The 23,817-nt window shown below is 32.7% G+C and overlaps 11 protein-coding genes across 11 annotated transcripts; 4 read left to right on the plus strand and 7 right to left on the minus strand.

The window, feature by feature from the left end:
* Positions 1-354: 354 nt before the first annotated feature.
* On the minus strand, positions 355-3,553 carry BX664DRAFT_27565 (glycosyltransferase family 20-domain-containing protein). Its single transcript, XM_051541297.1, has 7 exons — positions 3,104-3,553; positions 2,829-2,969; positions 2,574-2,699; positions 2,445-2,497; positions 1,630-2,364; positions 1,333-1,512; positions 355-1,247 (listed from the first exon to the last, which is right to left on the minus strand). Exons 1-7 carry the CDS (start codon positions 3,483-3,485, stop codon positions 447-449), a joined length of 2,418 nt encoding a protein of 805 aa, XP_051405344.1. The 5' UTR covers positions 3,486-3,553; the 3' UTR covers positions 355-446.
* Positions 3,554-4,412: 859 nt separating this feature from the next.
* On the minus strand, positions 4,413-5,250 carry BX664DRAFT_254948 (ankyrin repeat-containing domain protein; the record flags this gene model as incomplete). Its single annotated transcript, XM_051540394.1, has 3 exons — positions 4,413-4,528; positions 4,653-5,023; positions 5,129-5,250. The coding sequence occupies 3 exons, from the start codon at positions 5,248-5,250 to the stop codon at positions 4,413-4,415; spliced, it is 609 nt and encodes a 202-aa protein (XP_051405345.1).
* Positions 5,251-5,914: 664 nt separating this feature from the next.
* BX664DRAFT_322082 (zinc-finger domain-containing protein) lies at positions 5,915-7,075 on the minus strand. Its single transcript, XM_051543420.1, has 5 exons — positions 6,792-7,075; positions 6,620-6,701; positions 6,487-6,527; positions 6,341-6,371; positions 5,915-6,224 (listed from the first exon to the last, which is right to left on the minus strand). Exons 1-5 carry the CDS (start codon positions 7,008-7,010, stop codon positions 6,184-6,186), a joined length of 414 nt encoding a protein of 137 aa, XP_051405346.1. The 5' UTR covers positions 7,011-7,075; the 3' UTR covers positions 5,915-6,183.
* An 831-nt stretch (positions 7,076-7,906) lies between these two features.
* BX664DRAFT_368670 (cytosine/adenosine deaminase) lies at positions 7,907-8,678 on the minus strand (the record flags this gene model as incomplete). The annotated part of the gene is made up of 2 exons (XM_051548592.1): positions 8,265-8,678; positions 7,907-8,190 (listed from the first exon to the last, which is right to left on the minus strand). Exons 1-2 carry the CDS (start codon positions 8,449-8,451, stop codon positions 7,907-7,909), a joined length of 471 nt encoding a protein of 156 aa, XP_051405347.1. The 5' UTR covers positions 8,452-8,678.
* A 318-nt stretch (positions 8,679-8,996) lies between these two features.
* On the minus strand, positions 8,997-11,218 carry BX664DRAFT_27645 (beta-lactamase superfamily domain-containing protein). The gene is made up of 8 exons (XM_051541326.1): positions 10,890-11,218; positions 10,708-10,827; positions 10,486-10,640; positions 10,257-10,426; positions 10,079-10,170; positions 9,934-10,011; positions 9,755-9,843; positions 8,997-9,666 (listed from the first exon to the last, which is right to left on the minus strand). The coding sequence occupies exons 1-8, from the start codon at positions 11,103-11,105 to the stop codon at positions 9,183-9,185; spliced, it is 1,404 nt and encodes a 467-aa protein (XP_051405348.1). The 5' UTR covers positions 11,106-11,218; the 3' UTR covers positions 8,997-9,182.
* Positions 11,159-12,414, minus strand: BX664DRAFT_355161 (meiotic nuclear division protein 1; the record flags this gene model as incomplete). Its single annotated transcript, XM_051547790.1, has 8 exons — positions 11,159-11,347; positions 11,414-11,458; positions 11,537-11,651; positions 11,720-11,827; positions 11,881-11,996; positions 12,063-12,117; positions 12,189-12,251; positions 12,400-12,414. The coding sequence occupies 8 exons, from the start codon at positions 12,412-12,414 to the stop codon at positions 11,241-11,243; spliced, it is 624 nt and encodes a 207-aa protein (XP_051405349.1). The 3' UTR covers positions 11,159-11,240.
* Positions 12,415-13,612: 1,198 nt separating this feature from the next.
* BX664DRAFT_363546 (glycoside hydrolase superfamily) lies at positions 13,613-14,941 on the plus strand (the record flags this gene model as incomplete). The annotated part of the gene is made up of 2 exons (XM_051548381.1): positions 13,613-14,396; positions 14,463-14,941. 2 exons carry the CDS (start codon positions 13,613-13,615, stop codon positions 14,939-14,941), a joined length of 1,263 nt encoding a protein of 420 aa, XP_051405350.1.
* Positions 14,942-15,382: 441 nt separating this feature from the next.
* Positions 15,383-16,396, minus strand: BX664DRAFT_254028 (uncharacterized protein; the record flags this gene model as incomplete). Its single annotated transcript, XM_051540345.1, has 4 exons — positions 15,383-15,732; positions 15,918-16,081; positions 16,171-16,236; positions 16,365-16,396. The coding sequence occupies 4 exons, from the start codon at positions 16,394-16,396 to the stop codon at positions 15,383-15,385; spliced, it is 612 nt and encodes a 203-aa protein (XP_051405351.1).
* Positions 16,397-17,797: 1,401 nt separating this feature from the next.
* On the plus strand, positions 17,798-19,218 carry BX664DRAFT_322092 (Der1-like domain family, member 3). Its single transcript, XM_051543421.1, has 6 exons — positions 17,798-17,913; positions 18,011-18,073; positions 18,144-18,217; positions 18,299-18,401; positions 18,488-18,783; positions 18,877-19,218. The coding sequence occupies exons 1-6, from the start codon at positions 17,824-17,826 to the stop codon at positions 19,073-19,075; spliced, it is 825 nt and encodes a 274-aa protein (XP_051405352.1). The 5' UTR covers positions 17,798-17,823; the 3' UTR covers positions 19,076-19,218.
* Positions 19,219-19,322: 104 nt separating this feature from the next.
* Positions 19,323-21,260, plus strand: BX664DRAFT_355165 (uncharacterized protein). Its single transcript, XM_051547791.1, has 4 exons — positions 19,323-19,898; positions 19,989-20,033; positions 20,130-20,143; positions 20,231-21,260. The coding sequence occupies exons 1-4, from the start codon at positions 19,748-19,750 to the stop codon at positions 21,149-21,151; spliced, it is 1,131 nt and encodes a 376-aa protein (XP_051405353.1). The 5' UTR covers positions 19,323-19,747; the 3' UTR covers positions 21,152-21,260.
* A 926-nt stretch (positions 21,261-22,186) lies between these two features.
* On the plus strand, positions 22,187-22,726 carry BX664DRAFT_253954 (uncharacterized protein; the record flags this gene model as incomplete). The annotated part of the gene is made up of 1 exon (XM_051540338.1): positions 22,187-22,726. A coding segment is annotated over one exon (540 nt), but the record flags the coding sequence as incomplete, so codon positions are not given.
* Positions 22,727-23,817: the final 1,091 nt, after the last annotated feature.

The following is a 23,817-nucleotide window of genomic DNA, read 5'->3' on the forward strand; positions in this document are numbered from 1 at the left end:
GATTCATCAGTGAATAACCACTGACTTGATCCCATACTGACAGCCTGACCTACTGCGATGATGATGATGATGTGCTCTCTCAATGTTAGCAAGTTAAATTTTAAATGATGATTCTGTTTGTAGTATCAAATCAACGTTTCGGTTATTTTTCCGACGGGTTGACAGATTAAAGACGACCTCGATAGTAAGAAATAACTTGATATTTTGGTTTCTTGTCAAAGTATTCGCCTTTTTCCGTAATGATAAAGATATTATAATCATTCCATATAGTATTCTAATCATTTACTATCGCTGTAAGACACAAATATGAAAGAGTAAAAAAAAAAAAAAGAAGTATACAGTAGGCAGTAATAGTAACAGTAAAATCCATGGTTTTATTGATAATGATAATAAAAAGTAAAAATCCATTCTATAAAGACACGTAAACGGTTGCTAAATTATATACATCAAGTATCCAGAGTATTGGCCATGTCTAATAAAATATTTTTCACATCATCCGCTGTAGGTAAATGCCACGTAGCCAATGTCTTCCTTTTTTCTTCGGCACCAACCATCACAGACATTGCGTCTTGTCGTCCTAGTTTCTTGATTGCCTTGAACATATCTTCAGAAGTGCTACAACATAAAATAAAATCGATGACCTGATCATCTAATGAAGCCGATCCTGTTATCGGTGATATTGTCGTTGCTCGTAAAGAAGATGATGAAGACTTAGTATTGCTGTTGCTGCTCAATAATCGTTTGATGATTTCCCCTTTGTTTGTCATCCGAGGTCGTATTTCCACCTTCTTCTTACCAATGATGAGTTCCACTGGTAATTTTGACAAAATGGCATGTTCTAGATGATTTTGACATTCTTTTGCTTGAAAAGCACCATATACCGGATCAGCCAATAAGTAGTTCCATGTAATTGAGCTTCGTTTGTGTTCAATAAAACTGCCACTCGTCCGTTCCGTGTAGTAAGTAAAGATTTCGATCACATCATTCTTCCATTCCATATCCACATCTTGCATAAGGTTAATCCATCGTTGACTGTTGGGATACTTGATGAAGGCTCCATTTTCAGCAGATAGTCCAAGTCCTTTGATGCTGCCCAAAGACCGGCTCAAAGTAAGTTCATCTTGACCAGAAACCACCCAAATAATATTCCGTGGATCATCACATAGTTTCTGTAGAGATAAAAGTGTTGTTTTTGCTGGTATACTTGCTCCAATTTTTCGTCGATTTTGTCTAGGTATCAATATTCCCTATATTTAGAAAGAGAACAAAATTAAATTGATATATAGCTTTGTTTTTCATCCATGTAAAAGACAGGCACTTCAATAATCTTACATCATAGCCCAAACAAATGAGTCGTTTCTTCGCTTTTTGATATCTTGGTAATAGTTGTTCTCCAGTCAAAAGAGTAGTGTTGCTTGATTGTTCCGAAAGTTCTATAGATTCCATCAGACGCTTGACAAAAGATCTTGCCCAAAATTCAGCAGTATGTGACTTGACATGATACAGAAGTTGCTATTTGTCATGTAAAAAAAAAAAAAAAAAAAAAAAAAAAAAAAAAAAAAAAAAAAAAATCATGAATGTTTAAAACATCATTTTATATATAGACAGAAAGATATGATGTATACTTACACGGTGTCTTGCCATTTTCTCAATGTCGGACATCTTGAGTGCATCATGAATTGCTTTTGCCACACCAGATAAATCCCATGGATTGACAATTAGGGCTGAACTGAGAGAGGTTGCGGTGCCTGTCAGTTCTGATACAATTAATGGACTCGCTCTCTTTTGTTGACAAATGATGTATTCATATGCTGTTGTGTTGATACCATCGCGATTTGATGTGATGAGACCTGCATCGGCCACTGAGAGTAAAGCATGATATTCGTCGTCCTGAACATGATGATGATAATGATACACGGGAGTGAATTCTAGAGAACCGTAAACGCCATTGATTCGAGCTACCATTGCTGATATCTTGTTTTCCAGTTTGACAGTATCATCGTTTTTGGATAAAGTAGCTGAACCATCCGTCAATTGAATCAAAATAACCTTGTTTCGCCACTGAGGATAAAGATATAAAAATTTTTCGAATGCCTCTAACTTTTGTAAAACACCTTTGACCAAGTCAATCTTATCCCTTGCTACCAATATCTTCTTATCCGGGTACATATCAGTAATGATTTTCATCTTGTTCAAAGTATGTTGTTGTGCTAACATTTGTTCCACCTTAACTGTGTTGATACCAATTGGAAAGGTCCCCACATAACAGAAATAACCATCATCATCATAGATTCCTTCTGGTGTTGTTTCGTATCCAAGCACTCTTGTACACGTTGATATAAAGTGCCTTGCATAACCATAGGTCTAATAGCCAAGAATTTAAAATTAATAGGAAAACTGTAAGTAAAAAGTAATTTTTGTCCTTTTTTTTTTTTTTTTTGTACCTGAAATCCAACCAGATTTGCACCCATCATTCCTTTAAGAATTTCCTGTCGTTCTGATTATATAAAAAAAGAAAAAAGTTAGTTTCATACTTCATTAAAACAGAGCAATGTAGTATTGATCCAATTTACTTGGTAAACATCGAAGAATTTCAGATGTAGGCCATGGAGAGTGTACAAAAAGACCAATATTTGCTTTTGGTAACTTGATTCGAAGTATACGTGGAACGAGCAATAGATGATAATCATGTATCCATACTAATCCAGAAAAGCATGTAGATCAAATAAAGTTTTTGGAATCAGTAAATATAAATAATTGGATAAAAATGATCATGCATGTGACTCATACACCCCCAACAGAAGGAAAAAAAAAAAAGATCCCCTTACCAACATCTTCAGGTTGATAACAATCTATCACAAGCTCCGAATATTTTTGATTGACGGCTGCATATATTTCCCATTGTTTTGATTCTAGTCTTCCATCGGTTGCGTTATTCCATATAATGTAATGCAATAAAGGCCAAAGCACTAAAAAAAAAAAAAAAAAGAAGACGTTAGTATGATCATTTTTTTTTTTTTTTTTTTTTTTTTTTTTTTTTTTTTTTTTTTTTTTTTTTTAGTTGTCCTTTATCTTTCTATTCTTAACCTTGTTACCTACGTACTTGTCTTGCAATAACCATCATAATGCCCTTGGATACTTTCAGCGTTTAAGAAAAGAGGAATAGAATGATGTTCTTGCCAGAGTTCATTGCGTAGTTCTTGTTTATCTTGTTCAGTCAAAAGACGTGTCATAGTATCTTCACCGGAGTGCCATTGGATTTGTCCTATCCAACCAATATGTACAATATCCCAAGTTCCATGTTCAGTCAAAGAATGAATACCACCGTTCATAGCTTCATGATGTCTACGTGATTTGAAGTACCAAGGTGAAGGAGTACGGCCAGGTTGGTGATGAATTTCAAAAGGTATTTGGTGAGTCACGTTAATGATACGACGCCGATTAGCCTTTGAACCATCTTGCTTAATGTTATCAAACAAAGTCATTAAGAATAATATATACCTATAAAAGGTAAAAATAAAGAAGAAGAAGAAATAAAAGGAAAAAAAAAAAAAAGAAAGAATGAGAAATAAAGGAAAATAAAAAAAAGATGATAAAATGATCAAAAATCCGATAGTTTTATTGGCATAAACCTTATACACTTTATTCAATAATAAATGACGGAATTCAAAAATAAGATATCACAAAAATAGGAAATAAAATATATAATAAGGATAGAAAAATAGATGACATTGACGCATAATCCAAATTGAATACAAGAAGAAGAAGAAGAGGATTGGCAGTAGTTCCATTGAATGTAAGAGATTCTGAATAATAGGAAAAAAAATATATTGAGTTAATATATCCATTTTTTTTTTTATATATTTATTTTAACTTACTTGTATTTAAACACATCCTCCTAAGAGGTGATAACATAATTTATATATGTTGCTGTATACAGATTGATTATTCACTTTGAATTGGAAACACCAAAGGAGTTTTTCTTTTTTTTTAAAAAAAAAAAGAAGAGAATGATTAATATACTGTATCATCATCAATCATCAGTCAATGTGTTTTGATATACTCTAGAGAGATAAAAAGTGGTAATGAGACATCCACTTTGGCAAACACCGATATTTTATTTTATAACATCATGAAAAGCATTTTCTTGTGACCTGACAAAAAAACTTTGGAGACACTGTAAATGTTTGTAACTATTGCTAAATTGAAAACTAAACTAAGAGGAAGGTACTATTACTAAAACATCGTCTTCGCCACGGAATAGGTCCATAAACTGTTTGGTCATCTGTTTACTACTGATAGGAATACTCAGTTTTCCATTGTGACGAGCCAGCGTAAATTCTTCAGGGAGATCATCCAGTTCCTATATATATACGTTAGTCTCTCTTCATTAATCATCCTATTTTTTTTTTTCACTTTACATCTTTCAGTTGCTCAATAATTGTTGTCATCGTTTCATTCTTTAAAAATACACTTCCAAGGATACTATCATCAGATCTTGTTTTCAAATAAACCAGTACTTCTTTTTCTAATCCACAAAAAAAAAAAAAAAAAAAAAAAGAAAGAAAGAAAGAAAGAATCAGTAAGTTCGCCTTCATTTTTTTTTTTTAACTTCTTCTTCTTTTTACCTTGATCTTTATTTTGTTTTATACTTGACGTTTGAGAAGTGGGTGACGCGGTTGATTTTTTGTCGCCTTCGTTCTTCAACATATCTTTGGCTGTTTCCTGTCGAATCACTTTATCTATTTTGTTTTCTGAGAATTCATCAGGCATCAACCAGGATTTTTCCAAATCAGGTTCTTTCATATAAGCAGGTACAATGGGTAAGGAAGGTTCAGGTCCAATAGACGTTCGTTCTACTTGTTGTGATTCAAGCATGGTTAATATATTGGGATATCGATCACTACATAGATCCAATGCCGTTTGTCCTTTATTGGTCTTGATGGTGGGATCGGCTCCATTACTAAGTAATAGTCGTACAATATCTTCTTGTCCACGATGACTTGCCCAATGTAATGCAGTCCTTATATAACCAAAAAAAAGGGGGGAGAAAGACGAATATAGAAATAAATTTATTAAGTACTTTCTCCTTCTATTCTTTTTTTTTTTTTTTTTTTGGTCATTTTACCATCCGTTCATCTTGTTTTGGGAGTTGATTTTGACACCACCATGAATAAAGTGTTGCACAGCTTTTGTATTTCCAAGTGCACACACCTCTCTTAGGGTTTCTTCACGTTCGTCAAATAGCATTGTGTTTACAGATAGAAGAAGAAGAACAAAAGAAAGAAAGAAATGAAAAGAGATGATTTTTTGGCAGGTGTCATTTGTTTACCGTATATTTTTTTTTCTTCCCCAGAGAGGGAGATCTGTTTTCAATGACCGAATCACTCGATTGTCGCCACTACCCAGTCAGTCTGGCAAGGTAATGGAAAACCAATAACTTTGACAAAAAATGATCGATGATCCTCTTATCAGATAACTCAAATGCATGACGAAAATAAAATTGATGAAAATGTCACTCTATACATCTTCTTTAATAAAAAAACTACATTCGGTATTTCAATTTGATTTATGCATGCTATTTCACAAGAAACAAAAAGTTTACTTCATACTGTTATAATAACATTAAGTAAACTACAGAGATTATAAATGATTTGTGCCTTAAGATCTTTATTCAATCATGACCTGATATATATATATATAGGGGAGACATCAATAAATTAAAACTAAGGGAGAACGGCGTAATCAAACTATCCAGTTCGAGTAAGAGCAAGCCCAAAATCCAAGAGATATATAAAACTGGGGTTTGTTGGTAGATATTCATTTTCAATTGTTCTTAAGAAGTAGTGATATTGGTGATGGGTAAAAATAATAATTGTATGGACGCCTTCATTAAAAAAAAAAAAAAAAAGGAAGGAGGACCTTGTCCCACATAGGTCTACTTATTTCTTTTGCTTTAATCCATGATTTTCTATACTATATGACAAGAGATTTCAATCCAGCATCGTAAACATATACACTTTCACATCCATATAAAGAAATCATACTATCATCACATTCCCTATCAAGCCACCTCCACCATCATCATATAAAGCCCAAGCAAGTGATAAAAGATACTTAAATATTGAGACAAGACAAAGATAGGCGGATGTATACTTTATTATATGAACGAATATAAACAATCTAATGGTGATGATCTTCAGGTTTTTGGAATCGGATGCCACCTAAAAAAAAAAAAAAAAAATGATAATGAAATCAAGGTAAGTTAAACAATATATTTCAAAAATAATCCTTATCACTATCAGTAAAAACCAAAAAAAAAAAAAAAAAGAATACTTACAATATCCACAGGCATGAGCACCAGGCTTATCCTAAAAAAAAAAAAATGATTAAGGATTAATAAAAGATATTACTAAATCAAACATAACCCTTCTATATCCAAATAGCTTGTAAAAATATAGCAACAAAATAATATACAATCCTTACCAAATTAATATAAACCTTGGGATGACCAAGAGCAGCATCACCTAGAGAAAAAAAAGAAAAAAAAAGAAAAATAAACATCTTTGTCTTTGTAACGACCTGCAAGTTGACTATTTTTATAAAAACACTATCTTACCACCATCACAAGATACAATACGTTGGTTGACAATTCGAATAGGTTCTTCAGCAATAAGATCGATAGCGGCCATAGGATTAGGCTATATAAAATAAAAATAATAAAAGAAAAGAGAAAGGAAGAGCTTAATATATATATGATGGGATAGTAAAGAATATATTTGGCGACTTACTTGAGTAGACAAGTCAGTTTGTTCAAAACGAGGACCAACCAATGCATCCTTCTTAGGACGTTGATCAGGAGCCCAGGTGTCTAGACGGTTTGGTGCTTGTTCAGTTTGAGAAGCAACGGATTTGGCAGTGGGTTGAACTCTTAAAGCTGAATAAGATGCTGTCTTCATCATGGTGGTACGTAAAGGAGTACGAGTTCGTAATACTGTTTGGAGAAGCATATTATAAAGAATGAGAGAGGGAAGGAGAATGTAATGAAGAGAGAGAGAGGGGAGTAGAAGGCAAAACTGACAAGAATAGGAAAACAAAAAAAAAAGAGACCCGATAACTCTGGTGGTAAGAAAAAAAAAATGTCGTCACTTTTATTTCCACTTTGAATTGGGTCAGATATGCTTTTTTCAGAAAAATTCTTCTGGTGGACAAAAAAAAAAAGTGGAAAGTGGACAAATTAAAAAAATTGGCGCGCTCTCACTTTTTTTTTCTTTTTGCTTTTTCTGCTTCTTTTTTTAATCAGTCTTTGAAAATTGTAAGTTTCAAGTATACATAATGATACTTTACTAATCTATTTCATGTACTTAAAAGTCACTCTTTACAGATTATACTTCTATACTTATTCTTTCCTTTTTTTTTTCTTCTTCTTCTTATTAGTCTCTCATACTATGAACTAATCTTTTTTTTTTCCTGGCTTTTTATCCTTTATGTGAAAATACAGTAGATAGATATATGATAGGAAACACAATAAGATCAACTGGGAATACAATAGGTTTTATACTGGATAAAGAATAGCAAGTCAAATATTAGTAAAAGTATCTCTCTTATCCAACTGTTTATCAAGGATATTAGTTTGTTCAATAGTTTAGTCTTTTAGTTATTGTTTTATAGTATCTTTTATTTTATATTCTTATTTAAATAGAATCATCTTTTTATCATTGTTTATTATTGTCATCCACTGTTGTCCTATCATATCATCGTCACATATCATTCATCTATGCATCCATCATCATATATCGTCATATTATCATCACATACCATCACATATCATATCATCATCTATAAAAGGAGGATCGTTTATTATTGAGTAACTTAGCATATATTAAAAGATAAAAAAAATCTATCACTACCAAAAATTCAAGTGATCCTTCACTATTTCTTGTTCAAGTTCAGGAAAAGGACCTATTACTTGAACTTGTCGTTGACCCGCAGAAAAAACATCACGACAAGGAAGTGACATTGTAGGATTTTTATCATTATTACCTGTTAATTCAAGTAGTCTTTTTTCTGACATACCATACACAATAGTACCAATACCTGCCCAATAACAACTTCCAGAGCACATGGCACAAGGTTCAAATGATGTATACAACGTACATTTTTGTAAATAATCTATAGGGTAATTAGAATCTTGTTGATATAAAAAAAAAAAAAAAAAAAAGATAAGTATAGCTAATATTTTATGATCTTTTTTTTTTTCTTACAAGCAGTTCTACAAAGAGTACTTTCAGCATGATTTAAAGTATCAATGTTTCCTTGTTCAGCAATCACTTGATTATCCGGTCCAACAAGGATGGCTCCAAATGGATGGCGACCCATAGACATGGCACGTTTAGCTACCTTGACAGTATGTCGAAGATGCTGAATATGATCATCATGGTTTAAAGTCATGATTTTAGAATGATAAGTATTTTCCAGGGGGACTGCAGTTTATGATCATTCGTTCTTTTTATAGTTGATATGGTCAAATCTATTTTACCCACAGAGTTGTATATTCAGTTTAAGGTTTTGGTTAATACTTATATAAAAATGATCGGTGATAACGGTGGTGATAATGATTTTGAATTGGTCGTGGGATTTTCAGCAATAGTGTATCCTCCCTTTACTAATCATTGAACGACATTATGTCAATCGATGATTCATTCCCTTCTTCTTTTTTTGTATCTTAATAAACTATGTGGTTATATTTTTTTCCTCAGTTATTATATCACTCGTTATATTATATCGATTTTCGGGCAATAAGACAAAACCTCTTCATGTTGATATCATTTCTCTTGACGTTCATCTGTCGATACCATTTGTTTTTTATTTGTTCACAATGTAATGGATGGCATTGCTTTATATATGTTACCAAGAGAAGAAATCAGTAGCATGATTGTGAAAGTTTATTATTGTATATGTTCATCAAGATCATCCAAAAAAAAAAAAAAAAAAAAAAAGCGATAGGTAAAGAAGAATATCTTTATTAAATATAATATGATAACTGCGGTACAAGGTAATAGAACTATACACTATAATCCTATAGCGACAATAAAAAACAGGAATAAAAAAAAAAGATACTAACACGAAGACAACGGAGAGGGTAAAAGAAAGTATAATATTAAAACGATCATAAGGCAATATCAAGAAAGGTTGTATCCATTTTCGTCAAGATTATCCACAAAGACAGTCTTTCCCAAAGAAGTTGTTGTAAAAAGTGTCCGTCTAGCATTGTTTCCAATATGTTCAGACTTGTTGGTATTGCTGGTTAGCGATGACGTTGGTATGGATTCATTTTCTGTCGTTGTATATACTGTAGCCGATGGAGGTGAGATTGCAGATAATGTTGAAGGTAGTGGGTGTTTTTCCAACGTTTGTTGCAAAATACGCTGTGGTTCCAAGTATGATTCATCCATTGATGGTATAAACGTGCCCCAATGAATACCAATAGATAAAGTAGGACAACCAAGATGGTGATGTGCCTTGACTGCTTCCGATGGGTCCATATGAAGTGCTTTTTTCATAGTCCTGGGTGTGAAACCTCCAATAGGTAAGGCAGCCAAAGTCAATGGTGCATACACGTTTCCAATAGCCTTGAATAAATCCTTATCATATCCTGAAGCACCACTAACGTGTTCAATAAAGAAATTAAAAACAGTTAATTTGTGTATCCTTTTTTTTTTTTTTCTTCTTCTTCTTCTTCTTATATACATACCAAAAGAAAAAGCTTTCATCTTTAGACTTTATAACAAAGTTACTCCATAGTGACTTATTCTTGTTCATGGACCAGCGACCACTAGAATGCTAAAATCAAAGAAAAATATGAGTTGACAATTAAAATCAAAGTTGAAAATAGACGGATACTATCCTTTTTTTTTTTTCTTATTCACATACCATGGAAGGTACACTTGCAATAATCACTTCAGGACGTTCCTTATGTCGTACCTCTTGCCACCAATCTAATTCAATGACCTATATTATCAATCAATAGTGTGAATCAAATAGTGCTAATAATAGCTAATGATCATCTACTTCTTACGTTTTCTACACCATGATGGACAAACCAATCACGAAGACCTAGTGGAACATACCAAGTAACCGAGTTTCCTAATATATTCACCACATGTTCATCTGTATAAGATAAATGATGGGAGAACAAAAAAAAAAAAAAAAAAAAAAAATCAGTATGTCAAATTATTTGATTTCAATTCAATTACCTAAATGATCAGCATGATCATGAGAGATCAAGACAATGTGAACATTGGATTGAAATTCCTGCAACTTCCAAGGAAAAGAACGAGTATGTTTTTTAGACATCAGTGAATCATCAAATACAGGATCTGTCAAGATAGTAAGACCGTCCAAAGTGACCAAGCAAGTGGATTGTCTATATACACAACAATATTAATTAGGTTCATCATTACATAAATCATTCTCTAGTATTACCCAAGCCAAGTAAATGTAGTTTTTGAACATGCCGGACTACTTTCCTTGTCAATTTGGACCCATGATTCAGTCAAAGAAGGCGGTGAATGAGAAGAAATAGAAGAAAATATTTGATCAAATTCAGGTTTGTTCATCGGTAGTAGACTGTCAAGTTCCTATAAATATCAAGAGAGAAAGAGAGAGAGGGTAAGTACTTTATCAATATATCAATTTGAGATTTACTTTAGGTTCCGGATATCTAGTTGTTAGTCTTTTCCAAGAATGTTTGATCCAATAAAGTAAGTAGTCATTCCAAGAAGGTGTACGCCATGAGTCAAAGGGATTGACAAACCTTGTCTCGATCTATATAAAAGAATGACTATCAATAACATAATAATAAGAATTAAAAAAAAAAAAAAACTTACTTGTAAACTTGCATATCGATCTTCTGGACGATGTAAATGACGACGTTTTCGCATAGATTGTTTTCGAAGTGCTTCTATCATATCGCTGTGATGTGATGCTTGGAGGGTATAATAAGCGAGTGCGGACACTGTCATTGTAGTAACCAGTGTTGGAAGTATGTAAGGATGATCAAAAGGTATTGGAAAGTTGGCAAATGAAAGTCTTTTATTTGACATATTGTGAGATAATTATATATAGAGAGAGAGAAGGAAAGAGAGAGAGAATATGTACAAAAGGAATAATGTGAGAAATAGAAAAAAAAAAAGTGGATAGATAATTTTAAATTCCGCATTTTAACAACTGTGTCGAAACTAGACTATGGTATCAAAATCATCAGATATGTTGAAGTTTTGATTGAATTGTTGTTGGTCCATTCCGAATTTGTTGACACAATAAGATTGTATGGCCCATACATTTTCTATATATACATATATAAGAAAAAAAGTTAAATTAGTAATCATTACATTTATAGTATTATTTATACCTGTCCATCTATTCACGGCTTCCTTTGCCACCTGGTTCGCTTTTTCTAAAATAAATAATTCAAAAACGAAAGAAAGAAAAAGGTTTTTGATATTCGGTATATAATATAATAAATGTTTTTTACCTTTTAATTCAAAATTAGCCGAGTCCGAGTCAGTATATTGTTTCAGTTCTTGTTCCAGTTCCTTTTGTATATTCAGAGTTTCTTGTAATTTTGCTAAGAGAGTATCTCGATCATCCTATATGATATAATTATTGAGTCTATATATTACATCATCACTTTTATTTATTTTTTTTTATCAGTTACAGATGGTTCACGATCTTCTTGTTCTTTTTCCATTTCTTTTTCTAGTTGATGCATATTGGCCTCTTCTATCCGCAGCATTTTTTGCAAATTATCGATTTCATTTCTTATCTATAGAAATAGAAAAAGAGTAAGAACATGAAAATTATTTTGATGTTGATTACCGCTTGTGTTGCTGCTGAAGGAAATGACCAATAATAGTTTGATGATCCTATTTTATCCGTAATAACCAAATCATCATCTACAAGACTTTGTACAACATCTTTGACAGACTGTGCATCTATAGAGAAAAAAAAAAAAAAGGGCCTGTTGGACATACAATGAATGGAGACACTTTTTAGCATACTTATTCCTTTCTTGGGTCCTATTTTTTCCAGATCCTTCAACTGATATACTTCACACTATAGTATAAATAGAAAAAGGTTTCTTCTATAAGAAACTATCATTGTCTTGTATACACTTTTTTTTTTACCGTTTCGTGGAATATATTCAGCATTCGAGTTCGTTTTTCTTCAGCAGAAACGCCTTTTCTAGACTATGTTGTATATAATTAAAAAAAAATAAGTCATTGAAATGAAACTAATAATAATAATAATAAAAGTTTGAAATTCTGATTTACCATGGCGAAAGATCAGGGACAGAAAGATAAAAAAAAAAAAAAAAGTTTCACGTCAAAAAATTACTGGTTTTTTTTCCATGCGAAGCGCGTTATTTTTTTTCTTTTTCTGAGACTTGATTGGGGTTTGAATATATTTGCGGTGATTCTTTTTTTTTTATTATGGAAATGGATGATTGATGATGGATGATACCAATAGAAGCTTTCTTATTCTTTATTATAATCTCTTCTTAATGATCCTAGCTAAATCAATAATTTGATCGTTTGAAAGCTTGGCTATCAAAAGTGATTCAATGAATAATTCCAATGAATAAAAAAAAAAGTTGAGGACAATTATGGCAAATCATAAGTCTAGCGTCATTCCATTCTTTCTATGCTTGTATCCTTAATCCGGGTAGCAAAAGCCTGCGACGTTTAAACTTTGGTTGTAAGTATCAAAAAAAAGAAAAGACTTTTAATTATCATATTTCTCTTTCTATTCATTTTTTTTAATTCTCTTTTTAGTACGATCAATACAATGCAAATCACACTTTTTATCACCTGCAAACCAAAATAGTCTTATGAAATAAGCAGTAAGTAGACGCGTCCCTTATTCATTCTCCGTTGCATCAAAAATCCTTTTTTTTTTTTTTTTTTTTTTACCTCGTTTGGTTTCGCTCTTTTTTTTTTCTTTTTTTTTCTTTTCTTTTCAATACTGATTTTTTATTTGTTATTTCTTTTGGTTTTTGTTCTGGTTCATGGCGACTTGTTATTCCTTGTCTCTCCTTTCTTCTTCTTTTTCTTCTTCTTCTTCTTCTAGTTGATATTGATTACTAACTATCAACTGGTACATTTTTTGTGATACAGTTTTATGAACGAAATGAGTAAAGTTTGAAGAATATACTAAATAACAAGGACTAATGGAACTTTATATTTTCTTAGATAATAATCCTTTACCTACACCGGCAAAAGAATTTTACAACCATTATGATGATATGGATGAAAAGTTTCCACAACAGCAACACCAACAAAAAGAAGGTTTAGAACAAACTGAATGGCGTATTTGTGGACTAGGAAAACGAACTGTTGGTTTAGTCTCAATTCTTCTTGCAGTGATAGTGGTATGTGCGATAGTGATTCCGACAGTGGTTACAACTAATGAAGCCAATGGGTCTCAGTCCAATGGTAGTGGAAAAGGTGATCATGGGAAATATGGTGAACCAAGCTACGACAATCATTATGCTGGCGATGACACTATTTATGGCAAAGACAAATTTAATAATTCAGCTAGGGTGAATGATATGACGCCAGCTTTATCTGAAAAATTTGATTATGGAGGCAAGGACAAGATACGTGGTGTGAATCTGGGTGGTTGGCTTGTGATTGAACCTTTTATCACACCTGGATTATTTGATCAATTTGAACCTTCGGATCATGTTGTAGATGAATGGACTCTTTGCGAAAAATTGGGACCAACTGAAGCGAAACGACAATTGGAACATCATTATGAAACTTTTATCACCGAAAAGGACTTTAAGAAGATTGCCGAAATGGGTCTCAACCACGTTCGTATCCCTGTTGGGCATTGGGCCGTCAAGAAAACCAATCAACAACAACAAGATGAACCTTTTGTACCTCATCTTAGCTTCCGCTATCTATTACGAGGAATTCAATGGGCTCGTAAATATGGATTACGTGTGATGGTAGAATTACATACTGCTCCTGGTTCTCAAAATGGATGGAATCACTCTGGTCGTATGGGTGCTGTTGGATTTTTAAATGGTACTCATGGTCATGAAAATGCTGCTGCTACTCTTGAAATCGTCAAGGAATTGGTTAGTTTCTTTAGTCAACCTGAATGGGCTCCAGTGACTCCTCTTTTTGGTGTATTGAATGAACCTGCCATCTTTCGTTTGGACAAGAACAAAGTTAAATCATGGTATCAAGAAAGTTATTCTGCTTTACGCAATATTGAAAAAGATGACAAATCCAAGGGTCCTCTGCTTACTTATCATGAAGGCTTTTTAGGATTAGGTGCGTGGGATGGATTCTTTAATGATAACAAACATGATCATGTTATATTAGGTATGTAAATAAATAAATAAAAAAAAAAAAGGATGATATCTAATCCTAAATTTATTTGACGAATAGAAACACATACATATCTCATCTTTGATCAAGGATTGGTATCAATGCCTAGGAATGAACAAGCCAATTTCCCTTGTACTGGATGGTTGAATGATTTAAGAAAAGCAAGTAAAAATGCAGGGCCCACCATGGTTGGTGAATTCTCAGTAGCAACAAATGATTGTGGCAAATATTTGAATGGTGTTGGATTAGGAGCAAGGTATGAAGGGACTCTGGAAGTGGATGGAAAAAAGCTACCTGCTGTATGTCAAGATTGCAAATGTGGTGACAAGGAAGATTGGACAAAGTTTGATGATGATTACAAGCAATTCTTGATGAGTTTTGTCTCACGTCAAATGTTTGCTTTTGAATCCTCTACTTATGGTTGGTTCTTCTGGACATACAAAACCGAAAAACACGTCAATCCTCATTGGGACTATCTACTTGGCTATGAACAAAATTGGATCCCCAAGGATGCAAGCAAACGGGATATTAGTTGTTAGCATTGGATACAATCTGATAGACAATATAGAAAATAGATTACAGAAAATAGATTATAGTCGGTTTCTATTTTTTTTTTTTTTTAATAAACTAAAAAAAACAATACAGTACTGATTTTATTATATATATATATATATATATATATATATTTGATTTATTTTGATGGTATGCTTATGATAATGATGATGATGGGAACGAATAAGAATAATAATAAAAAAAAAATAAGTAGATGGGTGGATAGTAACAAAAGCACAAAGGTAGGAATAAAAAGGAACGTATGGTATAACTAAGTTGGGGAGAAGGTAACACATAATAATGATGACAATAGATAATAATAACTAATAAGAATAATAAAAAAGGAAAGTAAAAAAGAAAAAAAAAAAAAAAGAAGACTTGATTGACCATTGAGAGAGACAGAGAGACAGAGAGAAAGAGAGAGGGTTTCATTCATTCAAAATCACCATACCTTCGATCAAATTGCCACGTTCCTTTGCTGAATGATGAGGATTGAAATTATCGTCAATATCGTCGTCTATATAAGTTTCCCGCCATCCACGAACACCTTCCAAATAGTTTTCGTGTAGATTTGCCCTGTACTCATCCAATTTCTCCATGTTTTCAATAGCCAGATCACGACCTAAGCGTTGTATTTCCCTTCCACGCATTGACATCTTTTGAGCATGTTGTAAAGCAGCATCCAATAAATCACCAGTGGCCGTCACCAATTTACCCATTACCACTCTTAGCACATGATTGTACCAAAATGATATCAATGGTACGGATTGTATAAGACCTAATGGATTACCAAAATAGTAAAGAATCAATAATATATTCAATAACAAGAAAAAAAAAATGAAAAAAAAGGAACTTTCATATGATTTCCGTCATACAAAATAATTTTCTCTCTTTTTTTTTTTTTTTTTTTTTTTTTTTTTTTTTTTTTTTTTTTTTTTTTTTTTTTTTTTTTTTTTTTTTTACCTTCTAAAGTCCAACTATCTTCTTGTTTATAAATCTTCAATAATCCACTATCTTGTTCAGTTTCCCGAAAATGTAAGGTGGTGAGAGATGGTACTTGTAACTTGATAAAAGAGGGAAAGATACGAGGAGAAATGTTTTGAATTAAATGTATGACGGCTGTATTCCTGTAATAGAAAGAAAGCAAAACAAAAAAAAAAAAATACATGTGAAAAAAATGATTATTATCGGTAGGTGAATTATTATTTTATTTTACCCATCAAAGACTATATTGGTAATAATAGGTTCTTGTCGATTGAGAGCTTGCCACACAGTGTAAACACTAGAATAAACAAAAAAAAATAAACAAAGTTAATAAAGCAGGAGGTGCATATGTAATCACACCTGACCTCAAATTATGACGATAATTTTGGGGGGTAACAGGCGTTGGGGAGTGGTGAGTGTACTTACTATTGAATATTCATCACACCTTCTGTACTCATCACTGGTGATGATAAAGAAGCATCTTCAAAAAAGTAATATTCTAAAATTCGTTTTCTGCGTATAGTATTGTAAGAAAAGAGGTCTTCAATAATATCTAAGAAAGAAAGGAAGGAAGGGAAAAAAAAAAAAGATCAGAGGAAAATAAACCTTTTTTTTTTTGTTGTTGTTCATTTTGTTTTATTTTACTTTTGATGAGGGAGGAAGAAGATGTTTCTAATTGTGATTCAGTATCAATATCAGACATGGTATAAAATATGAATTTAAGAAAAAGAAGGAAAAGAAAAGAAAAAGAAGAAAATCGCACAAAAGTTTTAGGTAAAACGACCATTTGTGTATTTATGGAAGGCTGGATATTCAAACACCGGCTGACACCCCAAATGAACCACAAGCATGTTTTTTTAAAGAAAAAAAAAAACGGAACTATGTATCAGGTAAAATATATGTAAGAAAGAAAAAAAAGAATAAATTATTAACGGCTACAATTCAATCCTCAGTAGGAATTTTCATTGTAATTGTCATCGTCTCCAGTAATATCAATGATCGTTAATTATTATTAACACGATCATCATTATAAAAAAGTCCTTCATCACTGTCTATTCAACATATCATCATCATATCAAAAATCATCTATTATATCATCCAAGGAAGAATAAGTCCTTCATTTAAATAAAAAAGAAGAAAAGAAAAATGTATGCTGAGGAATAACTTTAAATATAAATCAAAGGTTAATGCTATTGTCCTTTTCTTTTTTATATTATTACTTACATTAAATTAATGTAGCTTCACCATCACACAGGATGGAGATTCCGCATGATCTTTTCAAGATGTGCAGAATCAAAGTTGTTGTTAATTATTGATGATGATGTCGGCTTCACTGGTGATATTCCTGTGGATGATCGTGGAGTGCCTATGATACTACCTGCTGGCTCTAAATGGCGCAAGAAAAGACCTAGTACAAAAGACCCAAAATGGCAAAGGCAAGAATAACCTTCTTTACTATCATCCATTTTCCTTTTTTTATATTATTATCCCTTTTATATTATTATTATTATTAACATTTTTTTATATAAACATCAAAACATCAACTAGTATAAATATCCAATAGATTTTTATTAAATAAAAAGTCAATCAACTGTTAACAATGAAACTATTCTTATTTTATTTCTATTCTACTAAGTATCATAGAGCATTTTCTGGCCAAACATTCTTGGAGTTTGCTTGTACTTTGTTCTTGATGACCTTTGATTCGAATATTGAAACCTCTACCCTCTTCAAAAGAAAAAGAAAGGGAAAGGAGAGAAAAATAAGCAAAAGAAAGTTTACTAATGTTAAGGTCTGCGGTATTTAAAAATCATTGTGCAAAAGGATTGCTTGATTTCATGACTCCACTACCTTTTTCTTTTTTTTTTGTGATTATCTTTAAGTCATGCCAACACCTATAGAGACTTGGTATACAGATATTCCTCCCATTACTCGTATCTATGTAACTGCTGCATGTCTTACTAGTTTGGCAGTAGTAAGTTTACAAAACTTTTGGTATGTTTATCACTGACTTTTTTTTTTTTTTTTTTTTTTTTTTTTTGCTCTATCTAATGATGAATCTGGGTTTATAGCAATTGGGGTTTGTTCATCCTTTACACTTATGGCTTAATTATGATAGTATTGCCAGCGGTCAAGTAAGAAAGAAAAAAAAAGACGAAGAAGAAAATAAAGGTATGATAGGTTTCTCAACTTTTTATTTTATAGTGGTGGCGTTTGATCACAAACTTCTTATACTTTGGTCCTCTTTCCATTGACTTTTTATTCCACATGTTTTTCCTGTAAGTGGTCAATATTAAACTTGAATAGTGTCATTGTGTTTTATACTGACTTTCTTTTTCTTTCTTTCTCTTTTTTTATAGTGCTCGTTATAGTCGTATGATGGAAGAAGGATTCTATCGAAGCAAACCAGCAGATTATGTTTGGTTACTGATATTCGCAGCGACTATTCTTATTTTATCATCAGTAAGATGGAAAGAAGGAAAAAAAAAAAAAGGAGAGAAAAGAGAGTATTATGATGATATTCACTTATGACCTTTTTTCTATTTTAGATCATTCTACCATTTGCCTATATGCCGTTTCTTGGATCACCACTAGCATTCACTATGGTATATATTTGGGCGCGTCGTAATCCATATGTTCGATTGAACTTTTTAGGTATGTTAGTGTTCAGTGCTCCTCATTTGCCTTGGGTTTTACTTTGCTTCTCTTTGGTTCTTGGTGGTGATATTCCTACAGGTGATATTCTTGGTATTGCAGTTGGTCATATCTATTACTTTTTTGAAGATGTATGGCCTCAGGATCCAGCAAGTGGTGGGAAAAGATGGCTGAGTACACCAAGGATTATGTAAGTAAGGAGAGAGATCAAAAATAGATGATACTCTTTGTGCTGGATGTGTATTCTAGATATATATATATATTCACACTATTATATATATAGTCAATGGCTTGTAGAAGGAAATCAACGAAGAGATGGAGATGGAGTGGAGATAGAAACACAACACCAAGAAGAAGAATATCATGAAACTGAAGACAACCACTCTGATCAAGAGGATACCAACAATAATAATCAGACAGCTTCTGTAGAAAGGAATCCAAATACCATCGATGACAACAACAATGGCGACAACTTTCAATGATTGATTTTTTTTTTTTTTTTGGTAAGCAGTGTATATGCTTCTTTATCCTTACTATCATATATTCCCCATGAGTCTCTATTTTATCCCCTACAGTAATGTAAATAAAAAAAGTTCCTGTGTTTTTTTTTATCATCCTATTATGATTATTATTACTAATGTTATTAATGCCTCTTATGTGCGTGCCTATATATGTCTTTTTTTATTATGTCTGATTTTTATCATTTATTCCCTTTGTTTTTTTTTTTTTCTTTACTTTTTCTATGTTATGTTCCAATAATTGGTGTATCTGATTTCGGATGGTATTTTAGCCGTTAACGAGACACGTCGTTGGATGGATATGTCTCTCTTTCTCCGTTTGTCCGCGCATAAAGCTTGATTACTCAATTTGAGAACAATACAACTATAGTTTTGTCGTATTGTTCTCTTTTATAAGTTCATTCCTTTATCAGAGAGAATACATTACTGGATATATAATAAATATAGATTTGATTGGATGATCCTATTATATAGAAACACTACCTTACTGACAAGTTCAAGAAGAAGGAGTCGGAAATTGAATTAAACACTTCTTTGGTTCAGTTTCGATTTTTTTTTTCTTTCTCTTTCTTTACTCTTATTTTATTATTATTATTATTATTATTATTCATTGACGTTAGTTCTTTCATTCACATAATGACACAGCAACTTCGACCCAAAAACAACTTACATTCTTTTAGAGCTATTGCACCTTCTATAGCACCTGCTACTTCATGGAATATCAATGATTTGGAAAACCGAAAAAGAGAAAATCCAGTGTCTAATGATTCCCCTGCGAAACACTTTCGTAAGTAAACCACTTTTTACCTTGTTTTTTTTTTATTTTTTATTATCTAATTTGAAAAACCTATTTTTATTTCATTTTGTTTGGTTATAGATAATAACTCAAGAGGTCATTCCAATACAACTTTTGACGCACCAGGTAAATATAAAAGAAAGTCTTAAATGAACTGTAATAGACGAGCTAATCGTTTCTTCTCTATTTTTTTTTTTTTTTATTATTACGATTGGTGAATAGATGGCATGCATGAGGTAAATACTATCAACTCAATAAAAAAAAAAAGAAGGAAAAAGTGAAGAGATATAAAATGGTATTAATATTTTATTTATGGATGATAGGTTTTGACAGCAGACCAAAAAGCAAGAAGAAAAGAACAAAATCGAGCAGCACAAAGGGCTTTTCGCGAACGAAAAGAAAGATATGTTAAAGAATTGGAAACCAAAATAAAGTTAATGGAAAAGGCTCATGCAGAAGCTCTGTCGGCGGTAGAACTAGAAAATCAATCTTTACGTGAAAAAGTGGCACGGTTGGAACAACAACTGGATCCGACGAAAAAGAAAGATCATGATCATGATGTGGATATGACTACTTCGGCATTAGAAGCAACTACCATTAGTGGAAAGGAATCTATTCAACTGCAACAAAAACTGGATTTTAACAATGACAGTAGTGAAGATATGGATATGCAATCATCACCTACATTTTCAACTTCTTTACCAACGACACCTTATGCACCTTCATCAGCAGTGGCATGTATTCGTGATAAGGATGGTATCTCATTTTGTGAACGATTAAAGGAAGAAGTGTGTTCATCGGCGTACAATCAACTCTTATCGGAACCTCTTTTTGATGCCTCTGGATCCCTGAATGAAACGATCACAAAACGACCAGTACCTATTGTGACAGATCGGATGGATGACACTAATGATGATGATGACGTTGATGATCAACACAAATTCGATATGTATGATGATCCTATGTACTTTTTGGATCGACTTACAGAAACCTTATCAACTGAACGTTTCGACTTATCTTCCCCTCATCCTGATACATTGATCCCTGATGTCAAATTGATCCCTTGTTCTAAAGTATGGAAAACTCTATCAGCACATCCAAAATTTGATGCCTTTGATGTGGATGTTCTTTGCGATGAACTCAAGAAAATTGCTAAATGCTCTGGTACAGGACCTGTCTTTACGGAACATGAATTGGAACAATTAGTTCTCTGGATGGAAGAACGAACAAATGAAAACTCCTAGTATACATATATAGTCTGTCCATTTTATTTTATTTTATTTTATTTGTATAGTTTATCATTTTATTTATGTTTTTTTTTTTAATACCTTTCTTTTTCTTCATTCATTGTCATCATTGTTAAATAAATTATTTTTACTTTTTTTTGTAGCACGTTATTATGGAATCAATGATTTTTTTTTCCAAGTTTGGTATTTCTAATCATTTCTAGCCACAATCCATATTAATAGTACAATAGTGATGGGGACCCAGAACGATAATTTTTTTTGTTAAAAAACATTTTTCCTTGTATGGACTTTTTTTTAAAATAGGATGGCAGTACTGATCAAATTACTTTTTTCACATTGATTACAAAGTAAGATGATTTGTCGAGTTTTACTATATTAGGGTCTTTTTTTTATATTGTTGTTCGGAGACTGGAAGTTGAGGGGGAAGAGAACAGTCGATCTTTTTTTTTTTTTTATTATTATTTCACTGGCCCCCTCCCCGATGCCAAGGAGAAAAAAGAACAAACTAGACCAACTTCATTTTTTTTTTTTTTAAAAAAAAAAAAAAAGAAACTTGTTAATAAACAAGCATGATCATCAGAGAGAAAAAAAAAGTAGAAATTTCAATGTCAATAAAGTAACCAAGGATGCATTAGACTCACTTGTGATAAAAAAAAAAAAAAAGGCAACACAAGACTGCAAGTAGGTTCAATGAAATGAAGTTTGTGAAATAGAAAACACAAACTAAAAAAAAAAAGGTGTTAAAAAGTTGAAACTTATTTTTAGATGAGGGGAAAAAATGATACTAAAAAGATATTAACTGAAAAAGTGGGAAAAAAAGAACGCGGGCGGAGGCCAAAACGATCAAATGTAGAATTTATATAAATGAGGTCTGGACATGCATTTTTTACTTTTTTTTATTTCGTTTCTTTCTCCCCTTTTCTTTTCTTAACAATAATAACCTTCCTCTCCTTTTTTTTATTATTTTATTTTTTCTTTTTCTTTCTTTTATCTTTTTATTTATTATTCTTTATTATTGTTTGAAAGTAAACCATGTACTATTCTTCCATTAGTCAATTGTTTATCTTGGGCACTGGTTTATTATCAGTGGTGACAGCTCAACAACAGAATACAACTACACCTAGTGATGCACCTCCCAATCCTAAAGTTCAACTTACCAGTGAAAATGATTTTTGTCTATTCTTACCACCAGCTCCTGGACTTGAAGTGGCCATCAATGAAGACAATGGTATTCCTTATTGTATGAATCCCACCACTGTACAAGGTTCTAAACCTTTCCCTCAAGGTTTTATCACTACTGCCCATTATCAAAAGACCGATACTTACACCCAAATCACTGGTTTCTTTGATCGCACTTTATACAACTTGAGTGCAACCGATGAAGGTGGACAATACGACTCTCACGCCCATCATAAACCTACTGGTGCTTCTTGTCAAGACTTCCCATTCTTTGTCAGCTTGATCGAACCTTCCAATAACCGATTCTGTATTCGTTGCTGTCAAAACACCGAAGATTGTAAGACTGGTATCTCTCAAAGAGGTTGTGCTCGTGTTATTTCACCTGGTAACTATGATGATAACAATTCTTTTGATTCTGTGCCTCCTCCTCCTACACCTTCTTCCGATCCTTCTTCTTCAGCATCTGCTTCTGTTTCATCCACTCCCACTGGTTCAGTATCTGCTTCTGCTTCACCATCTCCTACTGGTCCATCCACTCCTTCTGGTGCAGCAGCTCCTTCCAACTCGGCCGGTACTACTGTGCCTCCTCCCAACAATAGTGGTGCCATTGATCCTTCTGGTGCTGATACTTCCAACACTGATACTTCCAACACTGATACTACCAACACTGATGCTTCCAACACTGATGCTTCCAACACTGATGCTTCCAACACTGATGCTTCCAACACTGATGCTCCCAACACTGATGCTTCCAACACTGATACTTCCAACACTGATGCTTCCAACACTGATACTTCCAACACTGATACTTCCAACACTGATACTTCCAACACTGATAATACAGATGATACTTCTTCTACGACTACGACTGGTTCCCCTTCTACCGATGTCTCTCAACAACAACAACAACAACAACAACAACAACAACAACAACAACAACAAGGACTTCCCAATACTTCTTATGGTACAGTTTTGAATGAAATGGAAAATCAAACTTCTGGTGACAACACAACATCAAGTAATGGTAGCGACATCAAGACCATGGCTGCTGAAGCAAAGTACATCCAAACCCAACTGCAAAGCAACCCTACAGATTTGAGTGGTCTGAAGACTCAATTCGCCACTTTCATCAACAACTTGCTTACTGAACTTCCTGGTGCTACTGCTCAAATCCAACAATTACAAGCCATTGCTTCCAAGTATCAAACTGCTGATGAATGGAAACATCTTGCTTCTGTTTTGGAACAACAAGCTCCTTCTACTGGTAACCAAGTCTAGTTTGTTTTTTAGTTATTTAGTTTTTTTTTAAGTTTGTTTGATTACTTTTCTTTTTTTTTTTTCTATATAATCTAGTATATATATAGATACTCACTCAAATATATATTATACATTTATTTATTTTTATTCGTCTTGATCCATCTTTTTTTTTTTTTTTGTGCCTCTCTCCTCCTTGACTTTTCTTTTATCTTTCATCACCTACCGAC

This window comes from Halteromyces radiatus, assembly GCF_025201355.1.
Source record: "Halteromyces radiatus strain CBS 162.75 chromosome Unknown BX664scaffold_1, whole genome shotgun sequence".
Lineage (NCBI taxonomy): Eukaryota > Fungi > Mucoromycota > Mucoromycetes > Mucorales > Cunninghamellaceae > Halteromyces > Halteromyces radiatus.